This window comes from Haliaeetus leucocephalus, unplaced genomic scaffold (genome assembly GCF_000737465.1).
Source record: "Haliaeetus leucocephalus isolate CR32 unplaced genomic scaffold, Haliaeetus_leucocephalus-4.0 Scaffold556, whole genome shotgun sequence".
NCBI classification, from domain to species: Eukaryota; Metazoa; Chordata; class Aves; order Accipitriformes; family Accipitridae; genus Haliaeetus; species Haliaeetus leucocephalus.
In genome coordinates, this window is record NW_010972992.1 from 4,540,922 (window position 1) to 4,556,584 (window position 15,663).

The window sequence follows — 15,663 nt, forward strand, 5'->3', positions numbered from 1 at the left end:
GGGCGGCGTGCGGGGCCGAGGCGGGCGGGGAGGGCGGTCGCGGCCTCCTTGCCCTGCGTGCGGCTCTGCCTTGCAGGAGCGGGCCTGGCGCGGGGTCGCCTCCGCGAACCGCGGGCGCGAAGGAGGAAGGGCCGGGCTGCAGCCTGGCCTCGGGGACAGGCGGGCAGGCAGGACTCGGGTGGCGCCTAAGTGCCTTCTTCTCGGTTCTCCTTCCCCCCAGGCCTCCTGTTCGCTGCCCTCTCTCGCACCTTTCCGGCGGGGAGGATCGCGTTTGTTTGCCTGGCTGCCGGAGCCCTTGGCGTTACTGCAGACCCGCGAACTTGCTGGTCCGGGGCTGGTGAGCCGGTGCGTCACCCGGGAGATCCCACTGATCGCTGCCGTCAGCTACCTGTCTGCTCCTGTTTGATGCCCGAAGAAGCACGGGTTTCCTCTAGAGTCCACTAGTTTTCCACGGCGAACGATCCTATCTAAGGTGTTTGCGTGCTTCAGACACCTGCATCCGGGTTGTTGTCTCTTAAATAGTTTCCCAAGGGGCCGTTGAAGAGTAGAATCTGTTGTTACATCTAGCGGGGCCTCAGTATTTCAGTAATTGTTCCTTGGTTTGAAACGTGTTTCTTTTTCTGTGCCGTGGCTGTTTGAGTTATTAACTTGGTGAGCTGCCTTTTGCTACAAAGACAACGATCCCGTAGACCCAGCCTAACATTTCTGTATTTCCACTGCAAGCATCTCCTAAGTGTTTTGATTAGACACTTCCTCAAGATACTGCATAATTTTCTTGATACTTGGAGCATTTTAAAATAAGTTTTAAGTTGTTGATACACAACAATAAAATGTTCTTTCTCTTAGGAGTGTCATGTAACAGCTTAAAGTTTTCATGTGAAAACAGAAAATGGCTTCAAGAGGAACAATAGAGACCAGTAAACTAAAACAAAACTTGGAAGAGCAGTTGGATAGATTAATGCAGCAGCTTCAAGATCTGGAGGAATGCAGGTAGTAAAAATAGATGCTTTCCTCTTATATGGTAATATTTCTCTGAAGTGGTTGGCAGAAGAAATTGGTACCTTTCAAAAACCTTGTGGGTTGTTTTGTTTTATTTTGTGTTTTGCTGTGGCTTTATATTCTTTAAATTAAGTAGGAAGGTTGTGTTAGGTAGTAAAACTTATTTCAAAAAAACAACTTTATTAACATCGTTCTATTTCTTGAGGAAAATGCGGGCAAAAATACTCATTACTGTTTTCTTTGAAATTTTGTATTTCAGTGTGACTTTTTAACTTCTAATAGCTGTTCACAGAATTCACAGTTTTCATATGGGCTTTTTTAATGGCAGTTAGCAAATAGGTTTTTTTGTCTGTTTTGTCTTATAATTACGGATGTTGGGGTTTGGTTTGTTGTTTTGGGGTTTTTTTTTAGTTCGTCTAACATTTTCATGTGATCTGTTTTATGTGATTTTGTGTTAGGTTTTTTTGTGGGCTAATAAAATTTGAGATAGATTGAATTACCAAGGAGAAGGTTTGGGTTTTTTTCTGTGTCAGTACTTGCACTTAAACGTGCCATGTGGTTTTAGATGCTTTCTCTGACTATAATTCTAACTTGTCCAAGCAGTACATATTTTTTTCAAGAACATTTGTAACTGCTGGGGGTTGTTAGTGCTGTTCTTTGAACTGGACGAGGTTTAGACAGCAGGATCAGTTATTCCTGAATGACTTGTTTGGTTTTGGGTGAGGAGATAGGCTTCTCAGATCATTTCATTCACCGTAGCTTTGAGCAAGACAATCTCACTGCGTATTTTTGTTGAGATCCAAAATACGCTTTTAAATACTGCACCAAGTGCTGAGTATCTTGTATTTGTCAGGTCCTTTTTAATACGAGTGACTTCACACAAACATCATAACTGCATAGGTGGCTAGGAGGTGGTGCAAAACCAAGATGACTACATATGTATTAACCAAAATAACAGCTAGGAGGGCTAGAGCAGAATAATCTGAAGTGATGTGAATGTTTTCATTGCTGTCTGAGGAAACATATTTCATGATATTCCCTGATGTCCTTTTTTCCATGTTACATCTCAGGTTTAATCCTATGAATTAATGATGTGTCTTGCTGGATCTTCTTTAGAGACGAGCTGGACGCAGATGAGTATGAAGAGACCAAAAAAGAAACTCTAGAACAGCTGAGTGAGATCAATGACTCCCTCAAGAAGATTATGTCTGGAGATATGACTCTGGTGGACGAGCTCAGCGGGATGCAGCTGGTAAGGATGATGTGTTACTAAAAATAGTTCATGTTCTGCCTGGACTCAGTGAAACAGAAAATAGATACAAGTGGTTCATTATAATTTTCAGACAGGCATATGTGAAAGCTAGATCTAGGTATCTAATGTTTTTATTATTTAATACATGTGTACATATAAAACCTTGATTAGGTCTCTTCATTTTAAAAGGAAAAAAAAATGTTGAAGAATTATAACCATAACACTATAGGAAGAAAACTGTGGGAAACTGCAGGGACTAAATATATCAGATCCTTAATAGTAGAAAATAACATAAAATAATACAAATTAATATTAAAGAGACAATCCAGGACAATAAATATCAAGAGAAATAAAGTTCATGCCTGTTTGTTAGAAAGCATAAAGACAGCATTTCCTGTGCTCTTATTGCTCATTTGTTTCAAATTCAGTCCTGTCCAAATGAAAAGGCTGTAGGAGTAACTGTGTAACTTTTAAGTTCTTTTAGTGAATGAATCTTATTTTATTCTGACTTCCAAACTTCTGATCTATTTTCTCTCTTTTGAAATGTTTATTTAGAGCATGATTTGTTCCTTTTGAGCCATATGATCTAGGGTTTTGTTTCCAGAGAGATCATGATTTGTCCAAACATAACTGTGGTGAGATTTAATCATAATAGTTTTGATACTCTGTAGAGGATTTTGAATAACAGTAGGAGATTTACCTCATCGTTTACATTCTTACCCTTAGAAGAGCTGTAATCATCAGTGTGGGCATTGAAACTGATAAAGGTAGCATAGCACATCCACTTGTGATGTGCTAATATTAGGAAGATGTTGGAAATTATTAGAAATGAAGACCTGGACTGTAATGAAAAGTTTCAGAGCTCTTTCTCAGTGTAGTTGCACTAATGAGTGGATTTTTCAAGCCCTGCATAAAGGTCATGTATTTTTTTCATCTCAATTCCATGGTTATGCAAAAAAAAAGAAAAGCTCTCTGTATCAAATGATGCAGAGGATACTAATGATGCTTTCCAGCCTTCATTAATCTTGTCATACAGCTATAGCTTGTGACTGCTATTAGTTCTGGTCATTCTTGCTCTTTCCTTGTAGGCAATACAAGCAGCCATCAGCCAAGCATTTAAAACTCCGGAAGTAATTAGAATGTTTGCAAAGAAACAACCACGGCAATTGAGGACAAGGTTGGCAGAGGTGAAGGTTTCTGTTTTACTGTAAAAACTGTTTATTTGTGCTAGACTGATTTAAATATGTAATGATTGCAAGGAGAGCACCAAGTGTGTTAGAAAACTTGGTGGCAGCATCATAAAGAGATAGAGAAGTTCTCTCTTAGAATTTGTTCAGATTTAAGTATTTATTGAGGTAACGGGAATAATGTGTATTTCTTGAATTATCTTCTGTCTTGCTCTTCAAGACAAAAATGTGATTAACAAATAGTGAACTGAGTATAACTGCAAATAGAAAATCTGAAGAGTATGAGTCTGTAATTCTACTGAGGGGCTGGAGAGTGCACTAGATGTTTCGGAGATCTGGACTGAACTTGAGATCCAGATAAAGTGAAATTAAATGTGATTCCTGTGTGTATCAGTGGTATAGGAATCCATAATTTCAAATGAATAGCAGTCTTTGATTAAAAGAGATTCAAGTTTGGAGAAATCAAGAATGCTAAGGTTAGGCGCAAAGAGTATTTGCAGAATGTTCAGAAAAATTTCACAGCCATCGTTTAAATAATGGGTAGCTCTGTCCCTTACTTCTGTGGGTACCATGCTTTCTGATGATATTTTTAGGCTGTTGCATTTCTCATTCTGTTGTATTGAGTGAAACTAATGGGAAGCTTATATGTTTTGACTTCTTTTCCCCCCTGGCATACAGATGGACCGAGACTTAATGGTTGGGAAGTTGGGACGAGACCTATACACACAGCAGAAAGTGGAAATCCTGACTGCCCTCAGAAAGCTTGGTGAGAAGGTAAGGTGTAAGTATGATAGTTAGGTGAATAGAGATTTCTATCTGTATATTAAAGAGGAATTTGAAATCATTAAAATAAGAAATTACAGCTTTTGTTTATGAGCAAATGATAAAATGCGGCTCGCTTTTGTAGTATATAAGTGTCCTTCCATTTTAATGCTAAGCTTTCTGAAGCACTCACTACTGAACATATATCGAGTAGTATTGTACATTTATATAAGGCTGTTTCTACTTTAAAATGCTTTCTTTGGTGGGTCATATGAATGAATTGCATATAAGCTGGTACAAGTTGATGATATTTATAAAAGCTACAAAACAAGTCTTTTACTGGCTAACTGCCACCTATCCACCTGGCAGGAACTATCCAAGACTTTTGACATACATTGAGCTTTACTTATTTTGTATTGGTGATAATACCTGCCTCTTGGTGTAAGATAAATAAATTGGAGAGATGAGTGAGAAACTGATTGTTTCCCCAATGAGCCCATCAGTAGCAGAACAATCCCTGGGTTTAACCACTAGAGGGAGAAGGAGAAGTTGTTACTTCTTTTTGTTGATAGTACATGAAGAAAATGGGTTGCTGTGTATCTCTGTACTTAAACTTTCTTAAGAAATGAGGGAATATAATGGAAAACATCAAGTGCAGTACTTAAAAGGAGCTGCATTCCAAATAGATGATAGTAGCAAATGCTTTCCCTCAGAATATTTTTATTGCTTGACTGTCAGAGAAGAAAATGTTTTGGAAATAGGTTAAAAGGCTAGTTAAGACTGTGAACTGAATGATGAAGATATCTAATCCTCCTGGCATGAGTTCCTTGGATCACTTCAGACAAGCCACTTCATCACACTTCGACATAACCTCTTTATCTTTTAAAATGATCAGTAACCTACTTCACAGAGGACTTGCTAGGCTAGTAGTTTCACATCTGTTGTGAATGTGAAAAATGATGGTAAATATTACATGTTTGTCTGCACAATAGTGCAAAATGCTAAGTAGTTAGCTGCTTGCTTACAAAGCACCACAAAGGCACATAACATACTTTTTCCTGCATTCCAACATCATTCTGAATGCCTGTACGTGATTTTTGTATTTTTAATAAACAAACTGATGCAAACACTGTGGACAGTTTGACACACTTATGCTTTGTTTTAATAAGGATATATATCTGCGGCTACTTAAATGAGTGAGTTTTAACTTAGAATATCTGAACCTTCCAAATGTAGGTTACTACTTCATTACTGTAAATATTTTATGGGCATCTGTCACTAGGCATCAGAGCACATACATAAAAGCAAAATATACATGTGCAAATGTCACTTGAAAGGAAGAGAACCATTTCTAGGTCATTGACTCTTAACATGGTCAAAGCTGGTAGTGACTTCATATTCTCAGTTTTCTCAGTAGATGATATGAAGCGAGCTTAGATCTTGGCTCATTACTCTGTTGACCACGTAACAAAAAAATAATGGAATTCCCTTGCATAGTTTTGGTACAGAGGTACAGTGTGACGTTTTCATGAAAAATTACCACTGGAGGTCAGCTTGAAGCTTAGTGGTGCATGCAGAGGCATGTATGGTGTTCCATATGCTGTCCTTCATGGGCTGACAGGCGCCATTGAGAAAAAATTCAGTGGTAGGGGGAGTAGCTTGCATTTTTACTTTGGCTTTTAGTATGTTAGATAACACTGCCACTTAAAAACTGCAAACTGACAAGTGCTGTAATCTGTCATAGTTCATGTATATGCCCATGTAGATGGTGGGAATTACAATGGTGGGAATATGCACAGTTAAGCTACCAAATTCACAGCTGTGGCCTTTTTTAATTTAGCTCACTCCAGATGATGAGATGTTCTTGTCGGCAAATGCTGGTGCAGCCCTGAGCCAGTTTGAGAGAGTCTCCACTGACCTTGGTAAGTTTTCGTTCTCATGACTTCCAATTTCTTTGCCTCACTGAACACAGATTAATAGAAACACCTGTGATTCCCCTATGAAAGAGAAAATACAAACAAAAGATTCGTGCCATTACATTTTGATGTACATTTTTCTGTTTTATTAACAATGAAACTCTGATATGCTATCCATGAGGAAAAAATAACACAGCAAATAAATCCAGTGCCAAATGTCCATAAAATGCCAAATGTTGCCTGTAATGCTGAAGGCTTGAATGGTCTGTCTCCAGCAGAGATACCACCCTTACAGTTAAATACAGATCTTTCTTGCATTAATGACTCTCTTCAGGAGAGCTTTTTCTTCTACTTGATGCAGAGAATTTGGCAATTATTGGCACATTGTCAAAATACAGCTTTAAAGAACTCTTCTTGCCATGATTGTCATAACTAATCATATTGACAGGACCAAAAGTTCAGTTATAATATGCATTAAATAAGCACAGCAGTTCATTCTAGCATTACAGTTAGAATTGTGATGAAAGAACTATGAATGGCAGGAACATGCAGACTAGGTCAGGGTACAAATAAACTGTCTCTGTGACCTACCTTTCAGTACTCCTCTTCCTGAGAGTGTAAGCAAGGTGAGAACCCTTTTGTTCAAAAGGGTACTTCGTTAGAAGCAATCTGTGCTTGTGGTGGCTTGACCTTGGCTGGCCACCAGGTGCCCACCAAGCCGCTCTCTCATTCCCCCTCCTCAGCAGGACAGGAGGAGAAAATAAAATTAAAAACTCGTGGGTTGAGATAAAGGCAGTTTAATAAAGAAAAGTAAAGGCTGTGCACAGAAGCAAGTGAAAACAAAAAGATTTATCCTCTACTTCACATCAGCAGGCAATGTCCAGCCACTTTCTGGGAAGCAGGGCCATAGTATGTGTAGCAGTTCCTTCAGAAGACAAATGCCTTAATAACAAATCCCCCTCCTCTTCCTTTCACCTAGCTTTTATTGCTGAGCATGGTGTCATATGGCATGGACTATCCATCTGGGCAGTTCGGGTCAGCTGTCCTGGCTATGTCCCATCCCAATCTTTTTGCTCAGCATTAGCCATAACATCGGTGTGTTACCAACACCATGCTAGCTACAGATACAAAGCACAGCACTGCGAGAGCTGCTATGGGGAAAGGTAACTCCATCCCAGCCAGACCCAATACAACATGGCTGGTTTCAGACCTGTCAAGCCAGTAAGTCTCCTTTTTTTTTTTTTTTTTTTTTTAATTTTTTTTTTTTTTTTTTTAAATTAGCTCAAGTGTTCTAGTTTTCAAAATGTAGGTTTGATTTCTTTTGATCTCAAATGTTTTGCTTGATTTAAATTGTATATAAGGAAATTCACAATTTCTACTAATACTGAAAATGTTTTTTCCTCTCATAGGATCAGGAGACAAAGTTTTTGCTCTAGCAAGTTTTGAAGTAGAAAAGGCAAAACAATGAAGAGGTGCGTGAGGCTTGTGTCTCTCCAGTTATCAGCAGCATTGGACTTCTGTCACATTGCATTTGTTTTTTCTATTTTTAACATATTGAAAAAAAGAGAAGCAAAACAAAAACAAAAAAACCCAAACCCTAAACCTCTTGGGTTCTTAACCAGAAGATACGAAGTAAACAGCCTTAAGTGCACTTTGGAACCTTGGTGTCTGTACCCCTTAGTAATATAAGCTCTGAGGCTGAAAACTAAGTGGTACTCTAAGAACAAAAGCATGGTATGACTGTCTTTGGAAAGAATCAGCTATTCTGAACTTCTCCGAATGTGTCTTTCTCTAACTATTAAAACGTAATCTTTTTGCATGTGGTTGTAGCAAGCAGATCTTATTCAAGAGCCGTCCTAATGAGAGAGTGGGTTTTTGGGTGATTCTTCACGTTGCTCTCAAGTTGTCTTAATTTTTGTCTGGACTCCCTACTAAGAGGCTTGTACTAGGAATGCACTGAAGCTTTGAAAAATTGACGTAGTTCATTTGAAATGCCATCTTTCTACAAACTGTTTGCAGAAGAACCAAAATGAGACTGTATAGTGATCATTGGCCCTTAGCTGCTTGTTTGCTGTGCACATGAATGAGCACCATTGTGTCCTAGCCTTGACTGACAAACAATGGAAGCCCTGTAGGGAGGCTTCTGGAGTAGTTTAACCTTGTGTATTGAAAGACCTGGAATTGCTAGGAAATGGCAATGAGAAGCCTTTTCTGTGACCTTGTACTTTAGCTGTGGGTGTAGAACTACATGCTACCATTATTTTGCAGTATTTCTGAGATAGCGTGAAATAGCTTGCAAGTAGAAACAAGTTTAGAAAGGGGGGGAAAGCTCTCATTATGTGATCGGTGCAAGTGTTGCTCAGTCTGTTTATCAGATGGTGGTGCTGTGGAGAGAGGAGGGCCTGGGCCTCTGCAGAGGAGTTAGAATCCTCAATAATCTCAGAGTGTAGGAGGATTTAAAATCTCCTATTGTTGAATTTCTAGCTCTGAATGTGGAGAAACTACTTGGGACTCTAGATGTGTGCTTAATTTCCTGATAAGCTATTTTTGTGTAAAATCAATATTAGGGATCTTGTTCTTGAAGTACTAGCTGCTTCACACTTTAATTCAGTACTTGTTAGCATTTTGTCTGAGCTGAGCTGATTGGAAGCCTGTATTTCACTGAGATTTTTTCAGCTTGATAAATGTGCATTTCAGGTCTGCCCTACCCTGGTTATATATTCAGGCACTGATCTAATGATATTGGCAACCAAAAAAAAAGGCATTTCTTAACTGAATTTCATACTTGTTCCCTTTCTTCTTTTACCACTAGCTAAAGTATACAGCTTCTAGCTGTAACAAAAAATGAAAAAAAAAAAAACCCCACCATGCAAAAAAAGTGACTTCATGCAAAAAAAGTAATTTACCCTCTATTTCTGTGCAAAAAGAGTTCAAACATTAGACAGTTTTGGATCCTTTGGACTATATGTTTTACAGGGAGTTAGCACTTCCTTTCTTTGGAGAGCTTCAGAAGCGGAGGAAGCATTATGAAATCTGATTGGCAAAAGGAGAAATTTGGCTGTGAGTGTGTTGACATGCTATTATTATCTGGCACCCCTCAGAGAAAGTGTGACTTGCCAGTCATAGATACAGTCAGTTCTCCTTCCCGTAAGGTGGGGCAGAAGTGTATCAAGAGAAGAAAGCTACCATTTTGCTGCTTAAACTCCACAAATGTTCTGTTTTTTCTAAGTGATAAATTTATTTTTCCTTAAATGAGGGCAAAGTACAATAACCAAATGCCATGGTGGTTTATGCTAACTCTCCAGCAAATGACATTAAAAAGAGGTTAAATGAAGATGTCTACCTATATTGCTAAGGTGATAGGTGTATTTTCAGGACAAACAGATTTTCCATTGGTTTTAGTGGTTGCGATTTTTTTCTTTGGCTACATGTCTTATTTAAGTTTTAGGCATGTTTCTGAACTGACCTGTAAAATGTGCTAACTGCCATCTCAGAAGAATTCCTAGGAAAAAAGTGGTCGTTTCCATCTTTTTAGTGCTTTGAATTATAAAAATTCAGAAATACATGTACTAAAAGGATGATATTGAATTCTTTTAGACTTAGTAATGGTTTATAAACCAAGTTTTAAACCCAAATGTTGGGTAGATTCAGTTCCAGTTTATGGTGGCACAGCTGTTTTTGGCAACAGTAGAGTCGAACTTCTGTTTGTCAGCAGTGAAGGTGACCAGCTGTTTTGAGGAATCCTATGTTTAACGGAGTCGAACATCTGTGTTTTACCTATCAGATATATATTGTAGGCTTTTATAGCTAGACTTGAGCTTCAGTAAGAACTGCCATTGAATTGAGTGAGTGGAGTGGAAATAGTCTTAAATTTGGATAGCCTATTGCAATGTTAATCTCAGTGTCACATAGTAGTCACTTAGAGACTAAGTGTGTAGTGTAGACAATAATCAGAAAATTAACATGATCGGTCATAATTTAGATTGCACTTACAGGGCATAAATATCCTATAAATAAGCAAGTTTGTCTAATTGTAAACTAGGACTGGAGTAGAGTAAACCAGAAAATGTGTTTTTTACAATGTGTTTTACTTTAATAGATATCCTTTTGAAATCTAGTATTTTAGAAATGAAAGGATACACAGTATAGACAGCATAATTTATGTCTTTCACTGATGGAACTTTTTTCTCCTTTCTTTTTTTTTTAAGAAGCTTTTATTTAGATGGGGTCTTTTGTCCATTATACGAGAACTATTTTCCTGTCTGGGGCAGTATTATGTTCTCTGACAAAGGCTGATTGCAGCTTTATAGCTGGGAGCAGCTTATTAAAAGGCGTTATTAGACAGTCTAAAATTATTGAAAACAAAACAGTCCATGGGGACTGTAGCTGCCTTCTTTTCCTTTCTGCTCATTACTGGTGCTAAGTAATTCTTCTCCCTCCACATCCCCCAACCTGCTTGCAGCATTAGTATGTAAATTAAATCTCTCAGCACCCCCACAGATCACAGTAAGTTTACAGTACAGTAGGGAAATCTTTTTCCTTGTAGTTTGAGAGGTGTATGTTTCCAGGAGAAACTCTTTTTTTAATGGATTTGCAAATATTTCAAGATTTTTTCAAAGTTTCTGTACTGCAGGCAGTTGTAAAATTCCTATTAAATTTATCCTTGACTGACTATCTTTTTTAACCTTTTTTATCCTTTTGTTCTTGAAAAGATCTCTCATGATTTAGATGAACAAAGATGAGACTGAGATCAGTGACCAATATTATTGCAAGATTCAGTATGCCAGGCCAGACTTGCCTTCTCAAAAGTTGTGAAGGGTCAGAAAGCAGAGCTGTAACCCAGAGGCTGGATATGTCCTGCAGAATGCCCTGACTATAAATGTAATTTAACAAGGAAGCTGTTGCCAGTATGAAGCTATTCATATGTTGACCCTAGCAAATAGTTCTGAAGTAAGCTACTTGAAGTGGTTAGATTAATTTCAGAGGCATAGTAAGTTAATTGGTGTGCTGTGCTAAATATTTTTCCAAATAATCCTGGGATGTACCTCCACTAGTACCTCAAATGTTTCTGCAGGGGCTAGAAAAAAGTCCATAATCTATTTATCATAATAATCATTTGCTCAGATAAAAACTAGTAACAAAAGAACAACTCCTAAATGAAAGCATGTTTTTGTTGTTTAATGTACAAGCTTGTGATGTTTGAGTTCCATCCCCGCTTCAGCATTAGACCCAAGCACATCACTTATTCTCTATACATCTTTCTCTCCTGGAGTAAAATACAGATTAGGATACTTGAATATCGAGTGCTATGAAGTTGTTATTGATCATACATTGCTTTGAAGTTTAAAACTGCTTTGTTTTTTGTTTATCATTTTACTTCTGAAATAAGAATTATAAAGTACAGTAGCTTTAAACACATCAGCAAAGTTGCCCAGAGTTCTTTTTGGCCATATATAACTTCCCTTTTAAAATCTTCTTTCTCTAGAAGGTGAATCTAGTGATTGTACTGATCTAAAACAAAAAGTGTTACAAAATTGAAGCTTCAAATGCTCTGTCTCTCTTCTGTCTTTGTCTCCTTGTATTATTTCCCTTCTTTGATCTTGAATGGAAAAGTAGCAAATTACCTTTGTCTTAAAGGAAAAATACAAGATATCTTAAGAAATCCCTTAGTTCATCATGTAACCTTGCCTGTTAAAATTGAATTAATTTTGATAGAGATTTCTGTATTAATGATACCCTACTGACCAGGCATTTAAGGCTGTATCATTAGTGGCTGAAATGGTAGGCAAATTAAAAATAACCATTTGGTTTTGTTTCCAGTATGGCCATTCCCTTCCTATATAAGGACAAATGCAATTTTTACATGGTAAAGAAATAAAAGCCTGCAGGCATTGTCCAGTTTCCCCCCTTCCATCACTTTTAAATTATCCTCACAGAGTTCTGGGGAAGTCTTTTCTATTAGGGAAGTAAACTCTTACTTCAGTTCTGTCTGCTTAGCTACCCGAGAGAGGAATAGGAGTGCTCATATTGGAGTTTTTCTTTAGAAGTCATGGAAAATGTGACACCTTGTCTTGCTATGAGGTTGTAGGGGTTTTTTAACTTTACTTTAATAGGGTTTTACACCTGTGACAGAGAGGGGAGAATTACTGGAGTCTATGTTGCCCAAGGTTTCTCTCCCATAACTTTTAAATATCCAAGCTTCCCACCTCAGTCAAGCAGGAGCTGCTGATGTTCAGAGCATCTGAAAAGATGGCCTAAAGTATCTGACACTATCTGACAGGATAAATAAAAATATTTCAGAATAAGTAGTCTCTAAAATAAGGTCTTAAAAGAGGAAATGCAGACATAAGGTTAGTGGATATAACTATATGTAAAGCGTTGCTGTATCATGCACTGAAATATCTACTGTAATTTAACTCAGTAATGTGTTCATGATATATTTAATAGCAGGTTTCTTTTTAAAATAAGCTCTAATCATGGACATCTCTTTTGATCTTGCTATCATAATAGTTTGCTGCTTGATAATATTTAGGATCATGTTTTCGACATGCCTCCAAAAATGGGTTGGTAATAATTGCAGATGTACTGAAAACCATCAGGCAGAACCACCTGCAAATCCTGTGGACAGAAGTGTTAATGTCTGGGTAAATAGTTCTTCTTTTGATTGTTCAGTTAATATCTTTGTAAGGTGAAGGTTGAAATTAAGTTCTGTAATGTTGTCCTAAAAGAGTGTGCTTTGCAACTTTGTAAATACCAAATTTCATCTGGGAATGCTTCTGGGTTTGAATAAAATATGCAGCTGAGAAGGTTTCTTACCATACAAACAACGTCTGGATTAAAAAACCCAAAAGATTGTCATAGCCTTTTTTACACTAAAGGCCTTTTTTGCCCATCCCTCTAAAATACCTCTGCATACCTCCTCACTGCACAGTCTGTAGAAACATTAAATATTGTAACTAAGGCAGCTGAACCATTTCTTTACTTTTCTAGTATACTCTCTCTAATCTACGCATGTTGTGCTTGCCTCTAGTCATGGAAATTTCAACTGACTGTTGTGACCCTACATCATTTATTATAATGTCCCAGATATGCAAAGAGTTGATTGGTTGAACTGCATTTAATTTTCAGGAAACACTGTACTGTTTCTGCATCAGAGCAGATTTTGATGTATATAAAAGATTACCAAAAGAAAAAAAGATTCCAGACTAAAACAATTCTCTCATTGGGTACCATACACATCTTCGAGAGAAACAGTTCTCATTATTGTTGCATGTGATTAAATCGGATAATGAAAGCAGGGCTTGTGTGTACAGATGCTGCTGGAAGCTCTTAATGAGAGGGAGATGCCAACAAATACAGAAGGACTTGGAGGGTGGAAACAGCTGTACTGTGAAGGAATCCTAAATGAATTTCAGAGCTGATTAAGAAAGAATTGGAGATCAGAGAAGGACAGAGTGAATTGAGAGAATTTTTGTGAGTCAAGCAGGGATTCAGAGGAGGTTTCATGAAGTTTTGGCTAACTAGAACAAACAGCAGCCTCATTAAACAAAAGAGATTAGAAGCTATTGAAAAGAAAAATCCATTTAATCTGTTGGATATTATTTTACAAAAATCTAATCTTTACACAATACTTGTAAAAAATGTTAGAAAGACTTAACCTTTAGATAATTCAACTTCCTAACGTTCCCCTGCTGCTGATAAGCTGTATTCTTCCCATTTTGTGGTTGGGGCAAGTAGCGTGATGATTGGTAAGATAATAGATTTGATCAAGTGCAGTGCACTGGTATCTTCTGTTTACTTTGTGAAGGTCTGTGCATTCCCATGAGACATGAACAATATTCTGCTAAATCTGTTGCGGAACTAGGAGTTAAGAGGTCCCTTGAGCATCCATCATGTCTTACGATGATACGAGTGACTACTATAATGGTAAGATGTCACCTTGCTTGATAGCTAAAACATCTCAGTAAGCTTGATGGTAACAAACTAAGATGGGGCAGAAGCTGATTCAGACTCAGTGTTTTAAGAAAATAAATCTTAAAATTCTCCAAAGGTAGAGGAAGCCTTATAGTATCTCTCTCTGCTAAAACCCTTTCTAAATAAATGCAGGATGTTAAATTGATACTATGTAAGATTGCATTACGCTGTTGTACAGTCAGCCAGCTAAATTAGGAGAGCTAGACAATACTTAGTCATAAAATGGTGTTTTGCCCATGATGTTATCAGTAAGAAAATTCATACTATTGCAAAGATGCAAATGATGGCTTAATTATACGCTCCTACTAGCATAAGATGCTTTTAGATCTTTCCCTCAGACTCATGTACTGTGCTAATTAACAGTAATCCAACTGGAGGATCCCAGAGCAATGCTTCTGCATATTTTTTTCAGCTTATGCTGGAGCTCTTATGTTCTTGTCTTAAATAATTAATAATCATTACTGCCTGCTGTGCTGTGGGTATGTGCTAGTGATCTCGGATCCCAGCATATTTGCACCATTCCTGTTCCTGTCAGCAGCTTGGTTTTGCTCTTTGCATAGGCTTTCATGTTAAGACCTTCATTAACTGGCAGTGGGGTATGGATTTCAGTGGCATTGGGCTTTGATGTCGTTAAGTGGCAAGCTGTTAAAGGAAGTGCCACCTATTTCATTACTGTGACTGTTTTTATGCAATTAAGTTAAATACCAAGTGTAAAACAGATGCATTTTATTAGATAACGCTTAGTACACAAAGCTTTTTCATCTTCAGGAATTTTATACTTGCCTTGCTGACCCCACCAATGCGTATTATAGGTAAGCAGCATCACTGTTAAGCCTAGTGGGAAACCAGAATGCATATTGGTGATGGCAGGGCTGATGAACCTTTGATGGCTTCTGTCTTTTTTTTTTTTTTTTTAATTTCTCTTTGTGTTCACTGTGGTTTAACTCTGCTTCAGTCTGTCTGGGGGAAGGATTACTTTATTTTTGAGCGCTTGTATGACCAGATGGATATTCATTCTCGTTGGAGGTTGTCGGAAGATGGCAATTTCTGTATTTGCTGAATTAGCTTGAATTAAGCTGTACTGATTTTTGCAGCGTCTTTAACTTTCTTAGCATAGTATTACGGGAAAGTGGTCACGTAACCTGTTTTAACGTTAATGTGATCTGTCTAATACGGCACTACCGCAGAAGTGCTCCTCAGCCTTGCCCCGCTGAACAGGACAGCTAGAGGCGAATTTCGCATGAGGTCACGGAGACGCTCGGCACCACGTAATTTCAGTGTCTGACTCAAAGGATGTTTCTCAAGGTAAGCACATGGCTAATACCAGGAACTCGCCTGCCTGCCCCCCTCTGCCCCCAGCCTCCCGTACGTCACCTATCCCGACGGAGAAGCTCTGTCGCCGCAGCCCGTGGCGATAGGGAAGGGGGGGGCGGGGGGGTGGTAGCCCATGACCGCCGCCGGTTTGCCGCTCGGCCGGACCTGGCTGCCCTCCCGCGGCCCCCGGGGAGCTGTGCCGAGGGCTCCCGGCAAAAGCGGGCCCCGCAGCGGCGCGGCCTTCGCCCTCCGCTCCCGC

The 15,663-nt window shown here is 38.5% G+C and overlaps 2 protein-coding genes across 8 annotated transcripts in view; both read left to right on the plus strand.

Moving 5' to 3' along the window:
- LZIC (leucine zipper and CTNNBIP1 domain containing) lies at window positions 1–12,713 on the plus strand. 6 transcript variants are annotated; one of them, XM_010577349.1, is made up of 8 exons: window positions 1–20; window positions 221–472; window positions 847–990; window positions 2,116–2,251; window positions 3,340–3,438; window positions 4,117–4,212; window positions 6,041–6,122; window positions 7,096–7,300. In XM_010577349.1, exons 3-8 carry the CDS (start codon window positions 890–892, stop codon window positions 7,281–7,283), a joined length of 702 nt encoding a protein of 233 aa, XP_010575651.1. In that variant the 5' UTR covers window positions 1–20; window positions 221–472; window positions 847–889; the 3' UTR covers window positions 7,284–7,300. The 6 variants fall into 6 exon arrangements, with proteins under 6 accessions (XP_010575651.1, XP_010575653.1, XP_010575656.1 ...); XM_010577351.1 differs by lacking the exons at window positions 1–20; window positions 7,096–7,300 and adding exons at window positions 7,526–7,588; window positions 12,627–12,713 and having other exon boundaries at window positions 218–472; XM_010577354.1 differs by lacking the exons at window positions 1–20; window positions 7,096–7,300 and adding exons at window positions 7,526–7,588; window positions 9,093–12,608 and having other exon boundaries at window positions 218–472.
- Window positions 12,684–15,663, plus strand: part of CTNNBIP1 (catenin, beta interacting protein 1) — a 36,529-nt gene continuing 33,549 nt past the window's right edge. For both annotated transcript variants that reach the window (XM_010577344.1, XM_010577346.1), the window contains exons 1-3: window positions 12,684–12,760; window positions 13,924–14,042; window positions 15,278–15,395. The gene's annotated coding sequence lies outside the window, so the exon portion shown is untranslated. The remainder of the gene's footprint in view (window positions 12,761–13,923; window positions 14,043–15,277; window positions 15,396–15,663) is intronic.

Coding starts and splice junctions, on each gene's coding strand:
- LZIC (XM_010577349.1), top strand. CDS start 890: ATGGCTTCAAGAGGAACAATAGAGACCAGTAAACTAAAACAAAACTTG. Junction 991..2,115: donor CAAGATCTGGAGGAATGCAG/GTAGTAAAAATA, acceptor GATCTTCTTTAG/AGACGAGCTGGACGCAGATG. Junction 2,252..3,339: donor AGCTCAGCGGGATGCAGCTG/GTAAGGATGATG, acceptor CTTTCCTTGTAG/GCAATACAAGCAGCCATCAG.